This window comes from Poecilia reticulata, chromosome 17, assembly GCF_904066995.2.
Source record: "Poecilia reticulata chromosome 17, P_reticulata-male-v2, whole genome shotgun sequence".
NCBI lineage: Eukaryota > Metazoa > Chordata > Actinopteri > Cyprinodontiformes > Poeciliidae > Poecilia > Poecilia reticulata.
Window position 1 is genome coordinate 29578563 of NC_088846.1, and position 16860 is coordinate 29595422.

Genomic DNA, 16860 nt, shown 5'->3' on the forward strand with positions numbered 1-16860 from the left:
CAGCTGCGTTGAAACGTTTCCTCCTGCAGCCTGAGGCGAGTCAGTGGGAACAACAGGCTGCGTACGTTCAGCTCAGAAAGTTGAATATTTCTGCTCCTGAATTCAGGCAGAAAACAAAGTCAGCTCCATTTAAACATATATTTATGAAGTTTATGCCAAAGACATGAAAAACAACACGACCTGAAATCAGTTGGTTCCAGATCTCAGTGTTTGTTCCCTCAGTTATGAAATATGAAACTAAACATTTTAGTTTTTTACTATAAAACTGTTTATTACTGTATATTTTCTTAGTGTTGGTGATGAAATCAGAATCATTCTGTGACTTATTTATTCTGGTGTTTAAAAAGTTGTTACATTTTTATTTTAATCGTATTAATCTGTAATTTTATTGTTTTATGTTGTTAAACTCAGATTTTTACATAGTGAAAATTAAAAACAAACATTTTTATTAATTAATTTTGTGTGAAATAGATTATCACTGCTGGACACAAAACAAATCTTATAAGAGTTAATGTAAGAATGTTTATTGTTTTCAATCAAAAATCCTTATTTTAGTTTGTAGTTACCTCAGATTAAAGTTTTCATCTTTTCTTCCTTTAAGGAAAAACTGCTCAGCTTAATGGTTTGTTTGGGTGAATTGACCCTTTAATATAAACTGGCAGCAGGTTCAGAGTTTACAGTAACTGAACACAAATCCATCATCATTCCTGCTGGAGGCAGATTCAATGTTTCTGTCCTCTCTGCACCTGGATTATAAAACCCTGGATCCACTTCCGGTTTCTCTTTTTTTAATTTTATTTAATTTATTTTTATTATTATATAAACATACAATCAGCTCCATAAAGGTACCGTAATGTATACTGTTGGGGTTTTTTAAAGTTAGCTCAAGACCTGTGTAGAACCAGACACAAGACAAATGAGGGTTTTATGACTTCCTTTGCAAAGGGAGAGATCCACAACCTCTAACCCGCTCGGGATCAAAGACTGGTGAGCTTTGCTCCACTCTGATTGGAATTAGCTTTTATTATGATGACCTTCTTCAGTAGAACAATGCTGAGATAACAGAACAGACGGACCCCTTGAGTAGGAAATTACATTATAGATAAAGAAAGAACCTTAAAGCATGACTGGTCAAAGGTAACTGAACACATGTAGATAAAACACTCAAATAAAATGATGAAACAATGATTAGTTAAAATGATTAATTTTACCCAACATATACATTATACATTATAAGGCCCTTTACAATCTCTCCCCACCATATCTTTCAAATCTTATTCATATTGCCATTCCCTCTCGCTCCCTCAGATCATCCTCCTCAATCCATTTCACTGTCCCCTCTGCCCGTCTCACCACCATGGGGAGCAGAGCTTTCAGTCGCTCTGCTCCCCAACTATGGAACTCATTACCACCATACCTTAGAAACAAAGTCATTATCAAATTTTAAAACCGAACTCAAAACACACCTTTTTAGATCTGCCTTTTCCACATGACACAATTGGTTTGCCTGATTTTACATAGTTTTTATATAGATACATTGTTTTGTTTTATTTATTTTTATCTACTTTTACTTGTTACATTTTATTTGTTTCTGTCACAGTTTTTTATTTTTTATTATTGTACGGTGTCCTTGAGTGCCAGAAAGGCGCCTTTGAAATAAAATGTATTATTATTATTATTATTAAGATCAGAGAACAAAATGTCAACAGGGCCAGATCACTGGGACAGAGGAAAAGAAAATGAAACGAATAAAAAAAGAATGAAGACAAAAATGATACAAAAGAAAATGAAAACAGGGCAGTACATTATAGTATGAAACGTTTAAAAAAATTGGACAACTTAAAAGCATGTTTTGACTTTACAAGACATAAAGATTTATAGAACAAGTTTAAATCATTCATCCACTGTCTAAAGTTGGGAATAGTTTTAGAGAAGCGACATTTGTGTATATGAAATTTAGCTAACAATAAAACATTATTCATTCCATAGTCAATGAAGTGATCATTGATGAAGAAACCAAATTTAACATCTTGTATGGTTATATCTGCTAATTGCACCATGGCTGAGAATAAACTGATGAAGATCTTGAAAAAAAGACTGAACCACTTCACACGTGAAAAACAGGTGATTTAAATCTTCAGTAACTTTTTCACAGAATCCACATCCATTTTAAACCCGTCTCTCAGGAAGGTGTTAGTTGGATAGATTTTGTTTAAAATGTTAAATTGCATATCTTTTATTTTGACAGGAAGTGGAAAACATAAATATTTTGATCTAATCTTTTTAATTTGTTCTTTGTTGAAGTCTCTAAGGATATACTCTCTTTTAAGCACATCGGTGGCACAATAACTAGATAAATGGCTTCTTATAACCTTATTGATGCATTTGACATCACAAAAATCAACATTTTCAATCAAAAGAGTCCTTCAACGAGGACAAACCATAGAATACAATAAATCTTGTCTGACCATGGATACAAGCTGACGAGGGAAGGCTTTAACGATTCTTTTGTATTTTGCCTGGGTACAATATAAATGAAATTTGTCACAAAACTCAGAATGTTGTAATATGTCACCATTTGCATCCAAAAAGTGAGCAACAGCCCACACACCTTTATGTGACCAGCAGGTGGAGATATTTCTAAAAAAAAAAACGCAACAAGACACACCAGAACACAGATTTAACAGTGTACAATACTTTATTAAACTATCTAAAAATTCTTTTAAAACACTTCTTTTAAAATCCGAGGCATCGGGCTCACTACTTGGTCGCCGGAACCAAAGAAAAAGGGACAAACAAGATGAGGTTGTTCCAAAAAAACAAGCAAACCATGCAAATGTAACAAAATAAAGCAAGAAAACAAAACATGCAACACAAAAGAAATAACACAGCACTCAAACGAAACAAATGAATACTTCAACAAACTGTAAAAGAAAATACTTCAAATGATGGAACAAGTTGTCGTCGTCTCTCCAAGTGCCCTTCTATGGGGGCCAGAGGAGTAATGCCCCGCCCACCAGCCTGCCCAATCCACAACAGGCTCAGCGGAGAGCGGCCAGAACAAACAGTGATAAGACAAAACAAAGAACAAAGCAGCCGAGCGTCCAAAGCACTGTGGCTCCAACAATCAGTTGCCTAGAACAGAAAAACCCATGAATGCTAAAAATAGAAATAATCCAAAAACTAGGTAGCAGGTAGCTCACCCAGGGATGGAGACACAGCCTACCCCGGGAGGGAGCAGGTCAACAGACGAGGACCAGACAGAAGCCACACACCGCCACAACCTCCCGGCAACGCCAGCAGAGCCGCACTGCGGAAACACACGACAGGTGTAGCGCCCAAAAGAACCAACCACAATCCCAACCCCGGATAGCAAAAATGGCACTTACGATATCATACGAGCGGACCAAACACCACCAACATGCAGCCGCCAATTGCGCAGACAGTGGAGGAAACAAGGGCACACACACACACACACACCTCGCAGCGACTTACCCAGCTTTAAAGGCATCTGCCCCGCCCACCAATCAGTGGCGCGCCTCTCGCCACACCCGACGCAAAGCGTGGGGGAGGGTGAAACACCATCCCACCACATTTACAAAACCAATTCTCAATAAAAAACGATTTTCTATTGATCAATATATATCTATTGTTCCATATTGGAGTGTTGTGTGGAGTGAAGTTGTGTTTGAAGATGAGCTTCCAATACAGGAGAGCCTGTTGATGAAAATCTGAAAGTTTAACTGGTAATCTTCTAAGATCAAAATCGCATCTTAACAGGAAATCAAGTCCACCCAAGTTTTTAAAGACCAAACTGGGAAAAACAAACCAAATGGAATTTAGATTCTGCAAACACAATTTAAGCCATTTTATTTTTAACATTCCATTCATAACATCAGAATCTCTGGCATTGCCTCCACCATCTTCATATGATTTAATCAAATCCTGTTTTGCAATATAATGACATTTATTTCTCCAAATAAAGTTGAAATTTAAACTATTATTTTTAATTGTTTTGCTTGATAAAGGTAAAGAGTAAGCCGGATAAGTAAGTCTAGAATAACTGTCCATTCTAGTTGAGAGTATTCTACCAAAAACAGAGAGATCTCTTTGCAGCCATCGATTTAAAATTAGTTTACATTTATCTACATTGTCGCTTATATTAAGCTTTTCAGAGTGAGATTTATCTCTAGTCACAACAATACCTAAATATTTCACCTCTTTACACACCTTAAGGTTATATTGACGGAGTAGATCGATCCTTCAGATCAAATAATACACTTTTATCTAAATTTAGTTTTAAACCAGAAGCCTTGGAGAAGTCGTTGATAATATTTAATGCTAAGGGAATTTGAGATTCATCTTTTAGGAACAAAGTCGTATCATCAGCCAATTGACTAATTATTAACTGATTACCTAATATGTCAAAACCTGTCAAGTGACAATTCTTAATTAAAATAGCCAATGTTGTGCGCATTAGCAGCGAATCACCGAAACAGAATCAACTGTTGGATCATCGGAGGAAACAAGACATCAATCTGAAGCACAGCTGAACTGTCCTTGCTGAATTGTTCTGCTGTGTTTTGTTGTTCTGCTGTTATTGTTGTTGTTTTTTTTACTTCTTAGGGCAGTGTTTTTCAACCGTTTTTAAACCAAGGTACATTGTTTTAATTGAAAAAATCACGAGGCACACCACCAACCAAATATGGAAACAAAGATACTCGGTAGCCGCCTATATTACATATATTGTCATTCTTATCAAAGTGTGTTGAATAGGAATCAAATAAACACAAACATTAATTTTTATCATATTTTACATTTCTTTTTTCAAATTGCACTTAACATGTTCACTTCAAAAATACACCTGAACAGTGCCACAACACTGAGAATCACTAATTCTCTTGTTTTAATGTAAAATGCTCTGTACCTACTGCCATCTAGTGGTAATAAAATTACATGATTACGCCGCTAGTCACTACTACAGGAAAGACACTTAAAGATGGCATTCTTTGGAAATAATTAATTTGTTTTCAAAAAAATATTTTAAGACCAATTATCGTATTTTCCGGACAATGAGCGCACCATACTAACCGTACTTTAAAATTTTTTGACCCCCCACCCCAGGAAACTTACATATATCACCCGCACCGGGCTGCAGGCCGCTGGTATCTCTGCCGCTCTCAGTTTCCCATAAGGACCCAGCAGAGGGCAGCAGAGGGCTGCGTCCTAATAACTACTGGATATATTAAGGACGCAGTTCTCCGTCTCCAAATCCGGTTTTGTTCACGCCGAGTTTACGTGCAGCGGCTTTATTTCCCTCCTGTATTGCTAGATCGATACTCATCAACTTAGAAACTGCATCATATGAGTTTGAAAACATTTGTCCGTCGTGCCTGCTGCTAGCATAGCTGCTAGCATGTGCTTGTTCTAAATGAAAATTAGCGCATTCTTCTTTGATTTCCAATTTTGACTTCCAATGATTCACTTCCTGCTAAAGAGCCACAGAAAAATCCACAGAAAAGCCGCATGTTCAAAGTGTAGGAAAAAAGTAGCAGTTTATAGTCCGGTAGGTGAAATTGGATAATTTCCACGGCACACCTGATGATCACTCACGGTACGCTAGTGTGCCGCGGAACAGTGGTTGAAAAACACTGTCTTAGGGGAAACACCAAAGAACTAAAATAGATTAAAACAAACTGTAGATTAAAATAGATAAATAGTACTAACTAGAACTAAAATAGAACTATAACTTAGGTAAAATAAATAGTATCCTTAATTTAGATTTATAAAATATTCTGAAAGAAACTGGAAACTATTTTTTGAATTTGCGTCGTTGTGTGTTAATTGTGTAACATTGTTGTTGTTATTCTTTTATTGTACTTTCAACAAATAATAAGCCAGCTGTTTTTAACTTAATTCTTTGGGTCTGTGGTCATTAATTTAAAATACACTTCTCACTACTCCAGTAGCCGAAACTAGCTCTGGTTTTATTACGATTTTATTAACTGTAAACACTTAGCGAGTGTTACACATGCAGTAACTGCTGTATTTACATTTAACCCTCCTATTATGTTCGTTTCTGAGGTACAGCAATAATGTTCGTGGGTCAATTTGACCCGGGGAGAGTTTTATCATGTAATATTGTCAGAAACCAGAAAATTCCTCCAGAACATTTTTTTATCTGATTATTAAGTCTAATACTAACCATCTCAATCAAAATTTGTGCAATTATGTTTTTTATTTCTCAGAAATTAAGGATTAATGACGACAACTTACTCAGTTACTCATTTGGACATAAAAAATAGGATTTACATTTTTTATGTCCACTGAAAAAAACCTAGACACAAAAAAACAATAATTTCCTTGAAAGTGATCTTTGGTAAATTTTTTTATATCACATTTAATTTTTTTTTTCAAAGGGTGATCTTTATAATTGAACTTGAGACACACAAACTGTTCCGGGTCAAATTGACCCGCCAATTAAAATCAAGATAAATGAGTCATGCAGAGAGTATTTATGTTTTCCTCCACTTCTACTGAGTGTCACTCAGTGTGGGTGGAGTTTACCCACTCAGTGTGGGTGGAGTTTACCCACTCAGTGTGGGTGGAGTTTACCCACTCAGTGTGGGTGGAGTTTGTCCACTCAGTGTGGGTGGAGTTTACCCACTCAGTGTGGGTGGAGTTTACCCACTCAGTGTGGGTGGAGTTTGTCCACTCAGTGTGGGTGGAGTTTACCCACTCAGTGTGGGTGGAGTTTACCCACTCAGTGTGGGTGGAGTTTGTCCACTCAGTGTGGGTGGAGTTTACCCACTCAGTGTGGGTGGAGTTTGTCCACTCAGTGTGGGTGGAGTTTACCCACTCAGTGTGGGTGGAGTTTGTCCACTCAGTGTGGGTGGAGTTTGTCCACTCAGTGTGGGTGGAGTTTACCCACTCAGTGTGGGTGGAGTTTGTCCACTCAGTGTGGGTGGAGTTTGTCCACTCAGTGTGGGTGGAGTTTGTCCACTCAGTGTGGGTGGAGTTTACCCACTCAGTGTGGGTGGAGTTTGTCCACTCAGTGTGGGTGGAGTTTGTCCACTCAGTGTGGGTGGAGTTTGTCCACTCAGTGTGGGTGGAGTTTGTCCACTCAGTGTGGGTGGAGTTTGTCCACTCAGTGTGGGTGGAGTTTGTCCACTCAGTGTGGGTGGAGTTTACCCACTCAGTGTGGGTGGAGTTTGTCCACTCAGTGTGGGTGGAGTTTACCCACGGGAACAGAAAAGGTTCCCGTCAAAAGTTGTATGAACACCTGGTTTCTCGCAGTTCATTGTGAAGTAAAGAGAGCAGGAAGAAAGTGGGTTTGTGTGTGTCTGCGTGTGTGTGTGTGTGTGTGTGTGTGTGTGTGTGTGTGTGTGTGTGTGTGTGTGTGTGTGTGTGTGTGCGTGTGTGGTGTGTTGTGTTGTGTGTGTGTGTGTGTGTGTGTTGTGTGTGTGTTTGTGTGTGTGTGGTAAAATAAGGTTCATAGCTGTAAGGAAACAAACAGAATTGGACATTTTTAATCTTTTTTTGCACTTTAACTTGACTGCCGGGTCAAATTGACCCAAACAGTATCGATGTAACAAGTAGACGCAGGGGGGGCTGCAAATGTGCAAAATGAATAAATTTTCAATTTATATGTAGAGTTCACCTATTAAGACAAATAGAAAAAGTTTCATGCAATAAAAATACTTGCAACTATTTTAAAAATATTTTTAATCTTTAAAACGGGTCAATTTGACAACATAATAGGAGGGTTAAGCACCTTTTCATGCTAATTTTTATTTTTAGCATCTTTCTGAAGGCTGATTTTCTCTTTTTCTTTAAAGTCGTCTCTCACTGGTTTTGTACGATTAAATGCTGCCTGACTGCATTTAATCACATTTACATCCAGGGAGAGGTAGAGTCCCTCACTCTCCATCTGGCTGAGGAAGATTTGGGCTTATTGTTGTTTCCCATAAATAATCTCTCAGACCTGATGATGATCCACAGAGGATTTTCCTGCCTGTCGACTCAAAAGGCAGAAATGACTTGAAAAAAGCATCGAGTTTCACTACATCTGCCATTATTTGTTTGTCTGAGGTTTGATATACTTCTGCATTATGACGTCACTTTTCTTCTTCTTCTTCTTTTCTATTATCAAGCAACTTTAAGGTGCATACCGCCACCTACAGTACATGAGTAGCAACACGACCTCACACCCATTATACATCAAGTCAATTAGTTATTATCTATAGATGAGTGGCCTTTAGTACTTATCCTGGTTTAGTTTATGATTTATGTTTAAATATCTAAAGTTAGACTAAACATTTGATCCCTGTGAAGTTACAGGTTTTATTTTAAGGTTCAAGGTGAACATAAGAGAATAAACTCTGTAAATATTTAACCATTGATTATAAATGAGGAGACAAAGGTTAGATTCCCAGTTCTGCTCCCTCAGCTTCCTGATCTAAATCTGTGTTCAGCTCCTCTCTGAGCAGTTTGATTATTAATGTTTCTTTCTGCTTCATGTCATGGAGCTTTGCTACATCTAGACAAACTGCTGCTATTCACTCTATTATCCTGAGCTTCTTTTGTTTTAAACCAATGTAAACAAAGTCCAGGGTTCATAATTCCTCCACTTCCTAAATCCTCTTTGATACGTAGATGAGGAATCATCAGATTCAGAGTAAAAAGGTTCAACTTTCATTTATCCTTTTCTGCATGTATGTATTTTGGAAAATATCAGCTCTAACACTGTTGCTTTTTCTTCACTGCTTCCTGCTGCTGTTACATCACTAATTAAAACAGGAACAACCAGAGTCTGTTCTTACACCATTCATTCTGTTAACCCTCTTCCACATTTTCCCTGAGCCTGATATTCCTGCTCTTCTTCCTGCTCTTAAACGCATCTTGAAACTGGGAGGAACAACAGCTGCTGAAGCTGAAAGCTGATTGGCTGAAGCCTCTCTGCACTGACACGTGATTGGTAGATCAGAGCTCAACCCAGTTTCTGTTCTCAGGAAATGAAACTCACACAGTCGCTGTGACTGAGAGCAGAAATGGAGCAGAATCAGATGGACCGAGAAACTATCTCCTGTTCGATCTGTTTGGATCTACTGAAGGATCCGGTGACGATTCCCTGTGGACACAGCTACTGTATGAACTGTATTAAAAGACACTGGGATGAAGAGGATCAAAAACGAATCCAGAGCTGCCCTCAGTGCAGGAAAACCTTCATACCGAGGCCTGTTCTAGAGAAAAACATCATGCTAGCAGCTTTAGTGGAGCAGCTGAAGAAGACTGGACTCCAAGCTGCTCCTGCTGATCACTGCTATGCTGGACCTGAAGATGTGGCCTGTGATTTCTGCACTGGAAGAAAACTGAAAGCCATCAAGTCCTGTTTAGTCTGTCTGGCCTCTTACTGTGAGAAACACCTTCAGCCTCATTATGATTCAGCTACATTTAAGAAACACAAGCTGGTGGAGCCGTCCAAGAACCTCCAGGAGAACATCTGCTCTACGCATGATGAGGTGATGAAGATGTTCTGCCGCACTGATCAGAAGTTTATCTGTATTATCTGTTTAATGGATGACCATAAAGGTCATGACACAGTGTCAGCTGCAGCAGAAAGGACTGAGAGGCAGAGAGAGCTGGAGGAGAGACGAGGAAACATCCAGCAGAGAATCCAGGACAGAGAGAAAGATGTGAAGCTGCTTCATCAGGAGGTGGAGGCCATCAATCACTCTGCTGATAAAACAGTGGAGGACAGTGAGAAGATCTTCACTGAGCTGATCCGTCTCCTCCAGAAAAGAAGCTCTGATGTGAAGCAGCAGATCAGATCCCAGCAGGAAACTGAAGTGAGTCGAGTCAAAGATGTTCAGGAGAAGCTGGAGCAGGAGATCAGTGAGCTGAAGAGGAAAGACGCTGAGCTGGAGCAGCTCTCACACACAGAGGATCACAACCAGTTTCTCCTCAACTACCCCTCACTGCCAGCACTCAGGGAGTCGACACACTCATCCAGCATCAACATCCGTCCTCTGAGACACTTTGAGGACGTGACAGCAGCTGTGTCAGAGCTCAGAGACAAACTACAGGACATCCTGAGAGACTCATGGACAAACATCTCACTGATGGTCACTGGGGTGGATGTTCTACTGTCAGGACCAGAACCAAAGACCAGAGCTGGATTCTTAAAGTATTCATGTGAAATCAACCTGGATCCAAACACAGCTCACACATGGCTGAAACTATCAGAGGGGAACAGGAAGGTTACATGGATGAATCAACATCAGTCTTATCCAAGTCATCCAGACAGATTCACTAATTTGCTTCAGGTTCTGAGTAAAGAGAGTCTGACTGGACGTTGTTACTGGGAGGTGGAGTGGAGCAGGTCATGGGTTAATGTAGCAGTAGCATACAAGAATATCAGCAGAGCAGGATATGGGAATGAATGTAGATTTGGATGTAATGACAAATCTTGGGCTTTAAATTGTAAAAGTTCTAAATTTGGTCACAACAACATCTGGACCTCCGTCTCAGGTCCAGTTTCCTCCAGAGTCGGAGTGTACCTGGACCACAGAGCAGGTATTCTGTCCTTCTACAGCGTCTCTGAATCCATGACTCTGATCCACAGAGTCCAGACCAGATTCACTGAGCCGCTACTGGCTGGAGTTTTGTTTAGAGCGATTGGAGGTTCTGCAGAGTTCTGTAAACCCAAATAAATTTTCTCCCTGATATTTTCTTTTGTCTGCAAAGTGATTTATCAATCAGAGAAATAGAGATGTGTTAAAATGGTCTTAAAGTTTCACTTGTTTCGTGTTTGAAATGAACATTTTTCTCTCTGAAGCTGTTATTAGACTGTTAACCTGAAAACCTTCATGAAGCCTCAGATTCTCTGTAAAAACTCTGAAAAGACTGTAATGAATGAAAACAGAAGAAAATAAATGAATTCATATAATCTGAAGTCAAATGAGTCTGAGTCGTTTTATTACAGGCAGAAACTCTGACGTAGAGATAAAACCAGATATTTGGTTTTTAAACATATAAATAAAATGATTAAAATACTGAAACAAGACAGAAAGTCTTTTCCATAAATTAATCCGACTGTCAGGATTCACTTTCCTTTCTAATCCCTGAATGTTCTTCCAGAATCTCACAGATTTATAAACTTTGTATTGTAAAAAGAGACATTTTAATATTCTGTTCACAAGTTTGTATTTTGCAGAATGAAAACAATCTTTGCTCTGATGGATCATCCAGGTTTCATCCTGGTTTTCCAGGTTCCGGTAATTTAGATCCAAGTTTCAAGTTTTGCCAAAAAGAAAACATTAAAAACATTTTATTATATCCTGACTTCACTTTGTAATCACAGCTGTAAAGTTTAATGCAGATTTCCTCATTATAGTCTTTAAATTAATCACTCTGCTTCATTTTTCACTCACTAAAAAGCAAAAGTAATGAAGATGTTGAGCTCATTTGATCTGTTTTCCACCTGGCATTTGGTGATCTGTGCTTTATAATGAAGTCTTAAATGCTGGAGTTTCCCACAGTCTGTCATGAGCACCTGAACGCCTCACAGCTGCGTTGAAACGTTTCCTCCTGCAGCCTGAGGCGAGTCAGTGGGAACAACAGGCTGCGTACGTTCAGCTCAGAAAGTTGAATATTTCTGCTCCTGAATTCAGGCAGAAAACAAAGTCAGCTCCATTTAAACATATATTTGTGAAGTTTATGCCAAAGACATGAAAAACAACACGACCTGAAATCAGTTGGTTCCAGATCTCAGTGTTTGTTCCCTCAGTTATATGAAATTAAACATTTTAGTTTTTTACTATAAAACTGTTTATTACTGTATATTTTCTTCGTGTTGGTGATAAAATCAGAATCATTCTGTGACTTATTTACTCTGGTGTTTAAAAAGTTGTTACATTTTTATTTTAATCGTATTAATCTGTAATTTTATTGTTTTATGTTGTTAAACTCAGATTTTTACATAGTGAAAATTAAAAACAAACATTTTTATTAATTAATTTGTGTGAAATAGATTATCACTGCTGGACACAAAACAAATCTTATAAGAGTTAATGTAAGAATGTTTAATGTTTTCAATCAAAATGCCTTATTTTAGTTTGTAGTTACCTCAGATTAAAGTTTTCATCTTTTCTTCCTTTAAGGAAAAACTGCTCAGCTTAATGGTTTGTTTGGGTGAATTGACCCTTTAATATAAACTGGCAGCAGGTTCAGAGTTTACAGTAACTGAACACAAATCCATCATCATTCCTGCTGGAGGCAGATTCAATGTTTCTGTCCTCTCTGCACCTGGATTATAAAACCCTGGATCCACTTCCGGTTTCTCTTCCTGCGTTTGGAAACAACCTGACATCTGTAGAGACTAAAGCTACTGATAAATCTAACATTTGAGAACAAACAGTCAACAAACCGGAAATGATTGGCCAAATAAAATCTCTATGTCTTTGTAAATGCCGCCACCTAGTGTCCAACTGCAGGTAATACAGAGCAGGAGAGAAGCGTTTATGTTTTAGTAAGTTTTAGTCTGTGGACGTAATCTGTCAGTCATTCTAGGCGGTTTGTCAGGAACTGACCAATCGACGGTCGCTATTTGTCCAGAAGTCCACGCCCCTTATCAGGAGGAACATTTCCAAAACCCAAACAGAGTCTGGAATAAATGGATCAAGGCCTGCAGGCTGCAGCCAACCTCATGTTCGGCTGAATGAAGCTGAACTAACACGTTTGTCTGCACTAAAGTAAACTGGTTGTAAACATCATAATGACACAGAATGATAGTCAAACCAATAATCAATAAGTAAAGGCAGTTCTATGGCATGATGACAATGTCATGTGTAACCCAGGTTAAAATCGCCTCTTCATAAAAATAATAGTAAATTAGATAAATAGGAAATAATTAAATAGGAGAATAAATAGGGAATTAATCGATCTTAAAATTGTTAAAAATATTTTTAAAAAGCAACAATTAGACATTATAATTGCTGTATTTGATTTTTGACATTTCAATTGATTAGATCAGGGGTGCCCAAACTTTTAGAGACCAAGATCTACTTTTTCTCTCACCAGCCGCCTGAGATCTACCTCATGACACAAAGACAAAAATTGCAAATTAAACTCTATTAACTTATATTATATGTGAATATACATCAGTTATAGCAGAAATAATAAAGTGACAGAAAACCTAATCCAGTTTCTTTTTCAGTGAGATTCTGACACTGGGAGCAGCTTACTGGTTTCTGGTCACTGGTCAATGGTCACTGGTCAATGGTCAATGGTTTCTGGTTCCTGGTTTCTGGTCACTGGTCAATGGTTACTGGTCAATGGTCAATGGTCAATGGTCAATGGTTTCTGGTTACTGGTTTCTGGTTTCTGGTCACTGGTCAATGGTCAATGGTTTCTGGTTACTGGTTTCTGGTTTCTGGTCACTGGTCAATGGTCACTGGTCAATGGTTTCTGGTTCCTGGTTTCTGGTCACTGGTCAATGGTTACTGGTCAATGGTCACTGGTCAATGGTTTCTGGTTACTGGTTTCTGGTCACTGGTCAATGGTTTCTGGTCAATGGTCACTGGTCAATGGTCACTGGTCAATGGTTTCTGGTTACTGGTTTCTGGTCACTGGTCAATGGTTACTAGTTTCTGGTCACTGGTCAATGGTCAATGGTTTCTGGTTACTGGTTTCTGGTCACTGGTCAATGGTCACTGGTCCATGGTTTCTGGTTACTGGTTTCTGGTCACTGGTCAATGGTCACTGGTCAATGGTTTCTGGTTACTGGTTTCTGGTCACTGGTCAATGGTCAATGGTCACTGGTCAATGGTTTCCGGTTACTGGTTTCTGGTCAATGGTCAATGGTTACTGGTCAATGGTCACTGGTTTCTGGTCACTGGTCAATGGTTTCTGGTCAATGGTCACTGGTCAATGGTCACTAGTCAATGGTTTCTGGTTACTGGTTTCTGGTCACTGGTCAATGGTCACTGGTCCATGGTTTCTGGTTACTGGTTTCTGGTCACTGGTCAATGGTCACTGGTCAATGGTTTCTGGTTACTGGTTTCTGGTCACTGGTCAATGGTCAATGGTCACTGGTCAATGGTTTCCGGTTACTGGTTTCTGGTCAATGGTCAATGGTTACTGGTCAATGGTCACTGGTTTCTGGTCACTGGTCAATGGTTTCTGGTCAATGGTCACTGGTCAATGGTCACTGGTCAATGGTTTCTGGTTACTGGTTTCTGGTCACTGGTCAATGGTCAATGGTCACTGGTCAATGGTTTCCGGTTACTGGTTTCTGGTCAATGGTCAATGGTTACTGGTCAATGGTCACTGGTTTCTGGTCACTGGTCAATGGTTACTGGTCAATGGTCACTGGTTTCTGGTCACTGGTCAATGGTTTCTGGTCACTGGTCAATGGTCAATGGTTTCTGGTTACTGGTTTCTGGTTTCTGGTCACTGGTCAATGGTCAATGGTTTCTGGTTACTGGTTTCTGGTTTCTGGTCACTGGTCAATGGTCACTGGTCAATGGTTTCTGGTTCCTGGTTTCTGGTCACTGGTCAATGGTTACTGGTCAATGGTCACTGGTCAATGGTTTCTGGTTACTGGTTTCTGGTCACTGGTCAATGGTTTCTGGTCAATGGTCACTGGTCAATGGTCACTGGTCAATGGTTTCTGGTTACTGGTTTCTGGTCACTGGTCAATGGTTACTAGTTTCTGGTCACTGGTCAATGGTCAATGGTTTCTGGTTACTGGTTTCTGGTCACTGGTCAATGGTCACTGGTCCATGGTTTCTGGTTACTGGTTTCTGGTCACTGGTCACTGGTCACTGGTCAATGGTTTCTGGTCACTGGTCACTGGTCAATGGTCAATGGTCACTGCTCAATGGTTTCTGGTCACTGGTTTCTGGTCAATGGTCAATGGTTACTGGTCAATGGTCACTGGTTTCTGGTCACTGGTCAATGGTTTCTGGTCAATGGTCACTGGTCAATGGTCACTAGTCAATGGTTACTGGTCAATGGTCACTGGTCACTGGTCAATGGTTTCTGGTCACTGGTCACTGGTCAATGGTCAATGGTCACTGCTCAATGGTTTCTGGTCACTGGTCACTGGTCACTGGTTTCTGGTCACTGGTCACTGGTCAATGGTCAGTGGTCACTGGTCAATGGTTTCTGGTCACTGGTCACTGGTCAATGGTCACTGGTCAATGGTCACTGGTCAATGGTCAATGGTCACTGGTCAATGGTCACTGGTCACTGGTCACTGGTCAATGGTCACTGATCTCTGGTTACTGGTTTCTCAGTCAGAAGCTGGTTGCAAACCTGACGCCAGCAGGTGTCAGTCAGTCATGGTGGATCTGAAATTTGGTTTGATGACGTCAATATGAGAAACTACAGACTGATAGGAGGAACCAAAGAGCCCAGTAAAGGTGAAGGCAAATCTTCTGAGGTCGGGATATAATTCATTTAATTTCACATAATTATCGCGGTAAAATTTGTTAAAACTTAATGAAATATGTTTGTCCTATTTGATGTTTGTTGTGACGTATGCTCACAAACGAACGAGGTAATCAGTCCAATTTTGTCGTTTATTGAATGTTCAGAAACTACAGCAGGTGTAATGAGCCACAGCAAAGGTAAAAAAAGGTAAAACAACCCGAACAGACTATCAACTGGAAACATCTCCTACCTTTTTACTCTCTTTGTCGTTTAAGCACACCCGTTGCCGTGGCAACCGCCTGCACCCCGCAAGCCGAGCAAAGATTACATTAAAAACACAACATTCAGTCCGTTACATATCAGGTTTCGAGGCTTGATATTTATTTCTGGATTATTAATAAGCCTCTCATGAACACAGCGGTGGTTGAGTAGCTGATTTAAACTCCTGCTCTGCTCTCAGTCGGTCTTTGAGTCGCTTTTTTTTGTTGTTAATGGAACCGAAACGCACAGAATTGCGCAACACCTTGTTGAAACAATAATTACTGAGATTATTAATTTTAACATGTTTGTTGACTTTTTATAATTATTCTTTTTTAATGAACGTTCAGGATCTTAGTGAATATTTTTGATAAGCCTGTCAGAAGAGGACGGGCTGGTCTCAGCCTCCTGGCGGCGATCAGTTTGTCACCTGCTGCCCAGATCGACTCAAAACCTTTCCGCGATCGACGTATTGAGCCCCCCTGGATTAGAGAAACTGTATAAAAACGTTTTGCTTGTCAGCGAACTCTCTTATTCTGAAGGGTCATATTTATGTATAACCCATGTGACTAGCTTCAGCCAATCGGGTTGCTGCGTTCTCTGACGTGGGAGAGAGAGGAGAAACAGAGAGCGTAAAGCAAGCAGAGAGCGCAGAAGCCAACGGGATTGTGCTGAAGAGGAAAAGAAAGACAGATAAGAGAAATAGACCACTCGGAGCTGACTTGCTGTCTAACACTGAGGTTTTTGCTTGAGAAGGATTATTTATTTTCCTCACTCTGACAGCGTTCGGGATCATCTTGTGTGTGTTGTGGAACTGGACTTGGCATTTTTTTGTGTCCTTTTTGTTTTTTTCGTTCGGCTGGAATCTGGACTAAGGAGTCTCGGATCATCACTGAAACGGATCTTCCTAAGGAGAACGAGATGGCGAGCCAACCCGGGATCTTGATGACCATCCAGTAGGAGCTACGCCCCCTGCTGGACACCGCCAACCCCAACTTGGCGTGACCTGCCTATGTTGTGCGCATTAGCAGCGAATCACCGAAACAGAATCAACTGTTGGATCATCGGAGGAAACAAGACATCAATCTGAAGCACAGCTGAACTGTCCTTGCTGAATTGTTCTGCTGTGTTTTGTTGTTTTGCTGTTATTGTTGTTGTTTTTACTTC

At 39.8% G+C, this 16860-nt stretch overlaps 2 protein-coding genes across 2 annotated transcripts in view; both read left to right on the forward strand.

The window, feature by feature from the left end:
* Positions 1-16860, forward strand: part of dnajc1 (DnaJ (Hsp40) homolog, subfamily C, member 1) — a 274202-nt gene that overhangs the window by 212238 nt on the left and 45104 nt on the right. The window lies entirely within an intron of this gene.
* LOC145548044 (tripartite motif-containing protein 16-like) lies at positions 7829-10954 on the forward strand. The gene has a single exon (XM_081598504.1). It carries the CDS (start codon positions 9051-9053, stop codon positions 10710-10712), a length of 1662 nt encoding a protein of 553 aa, XP_081454630.1. The 5' UTR covers positions 7829-9050; the 3' UTR covers positions 10713-10954.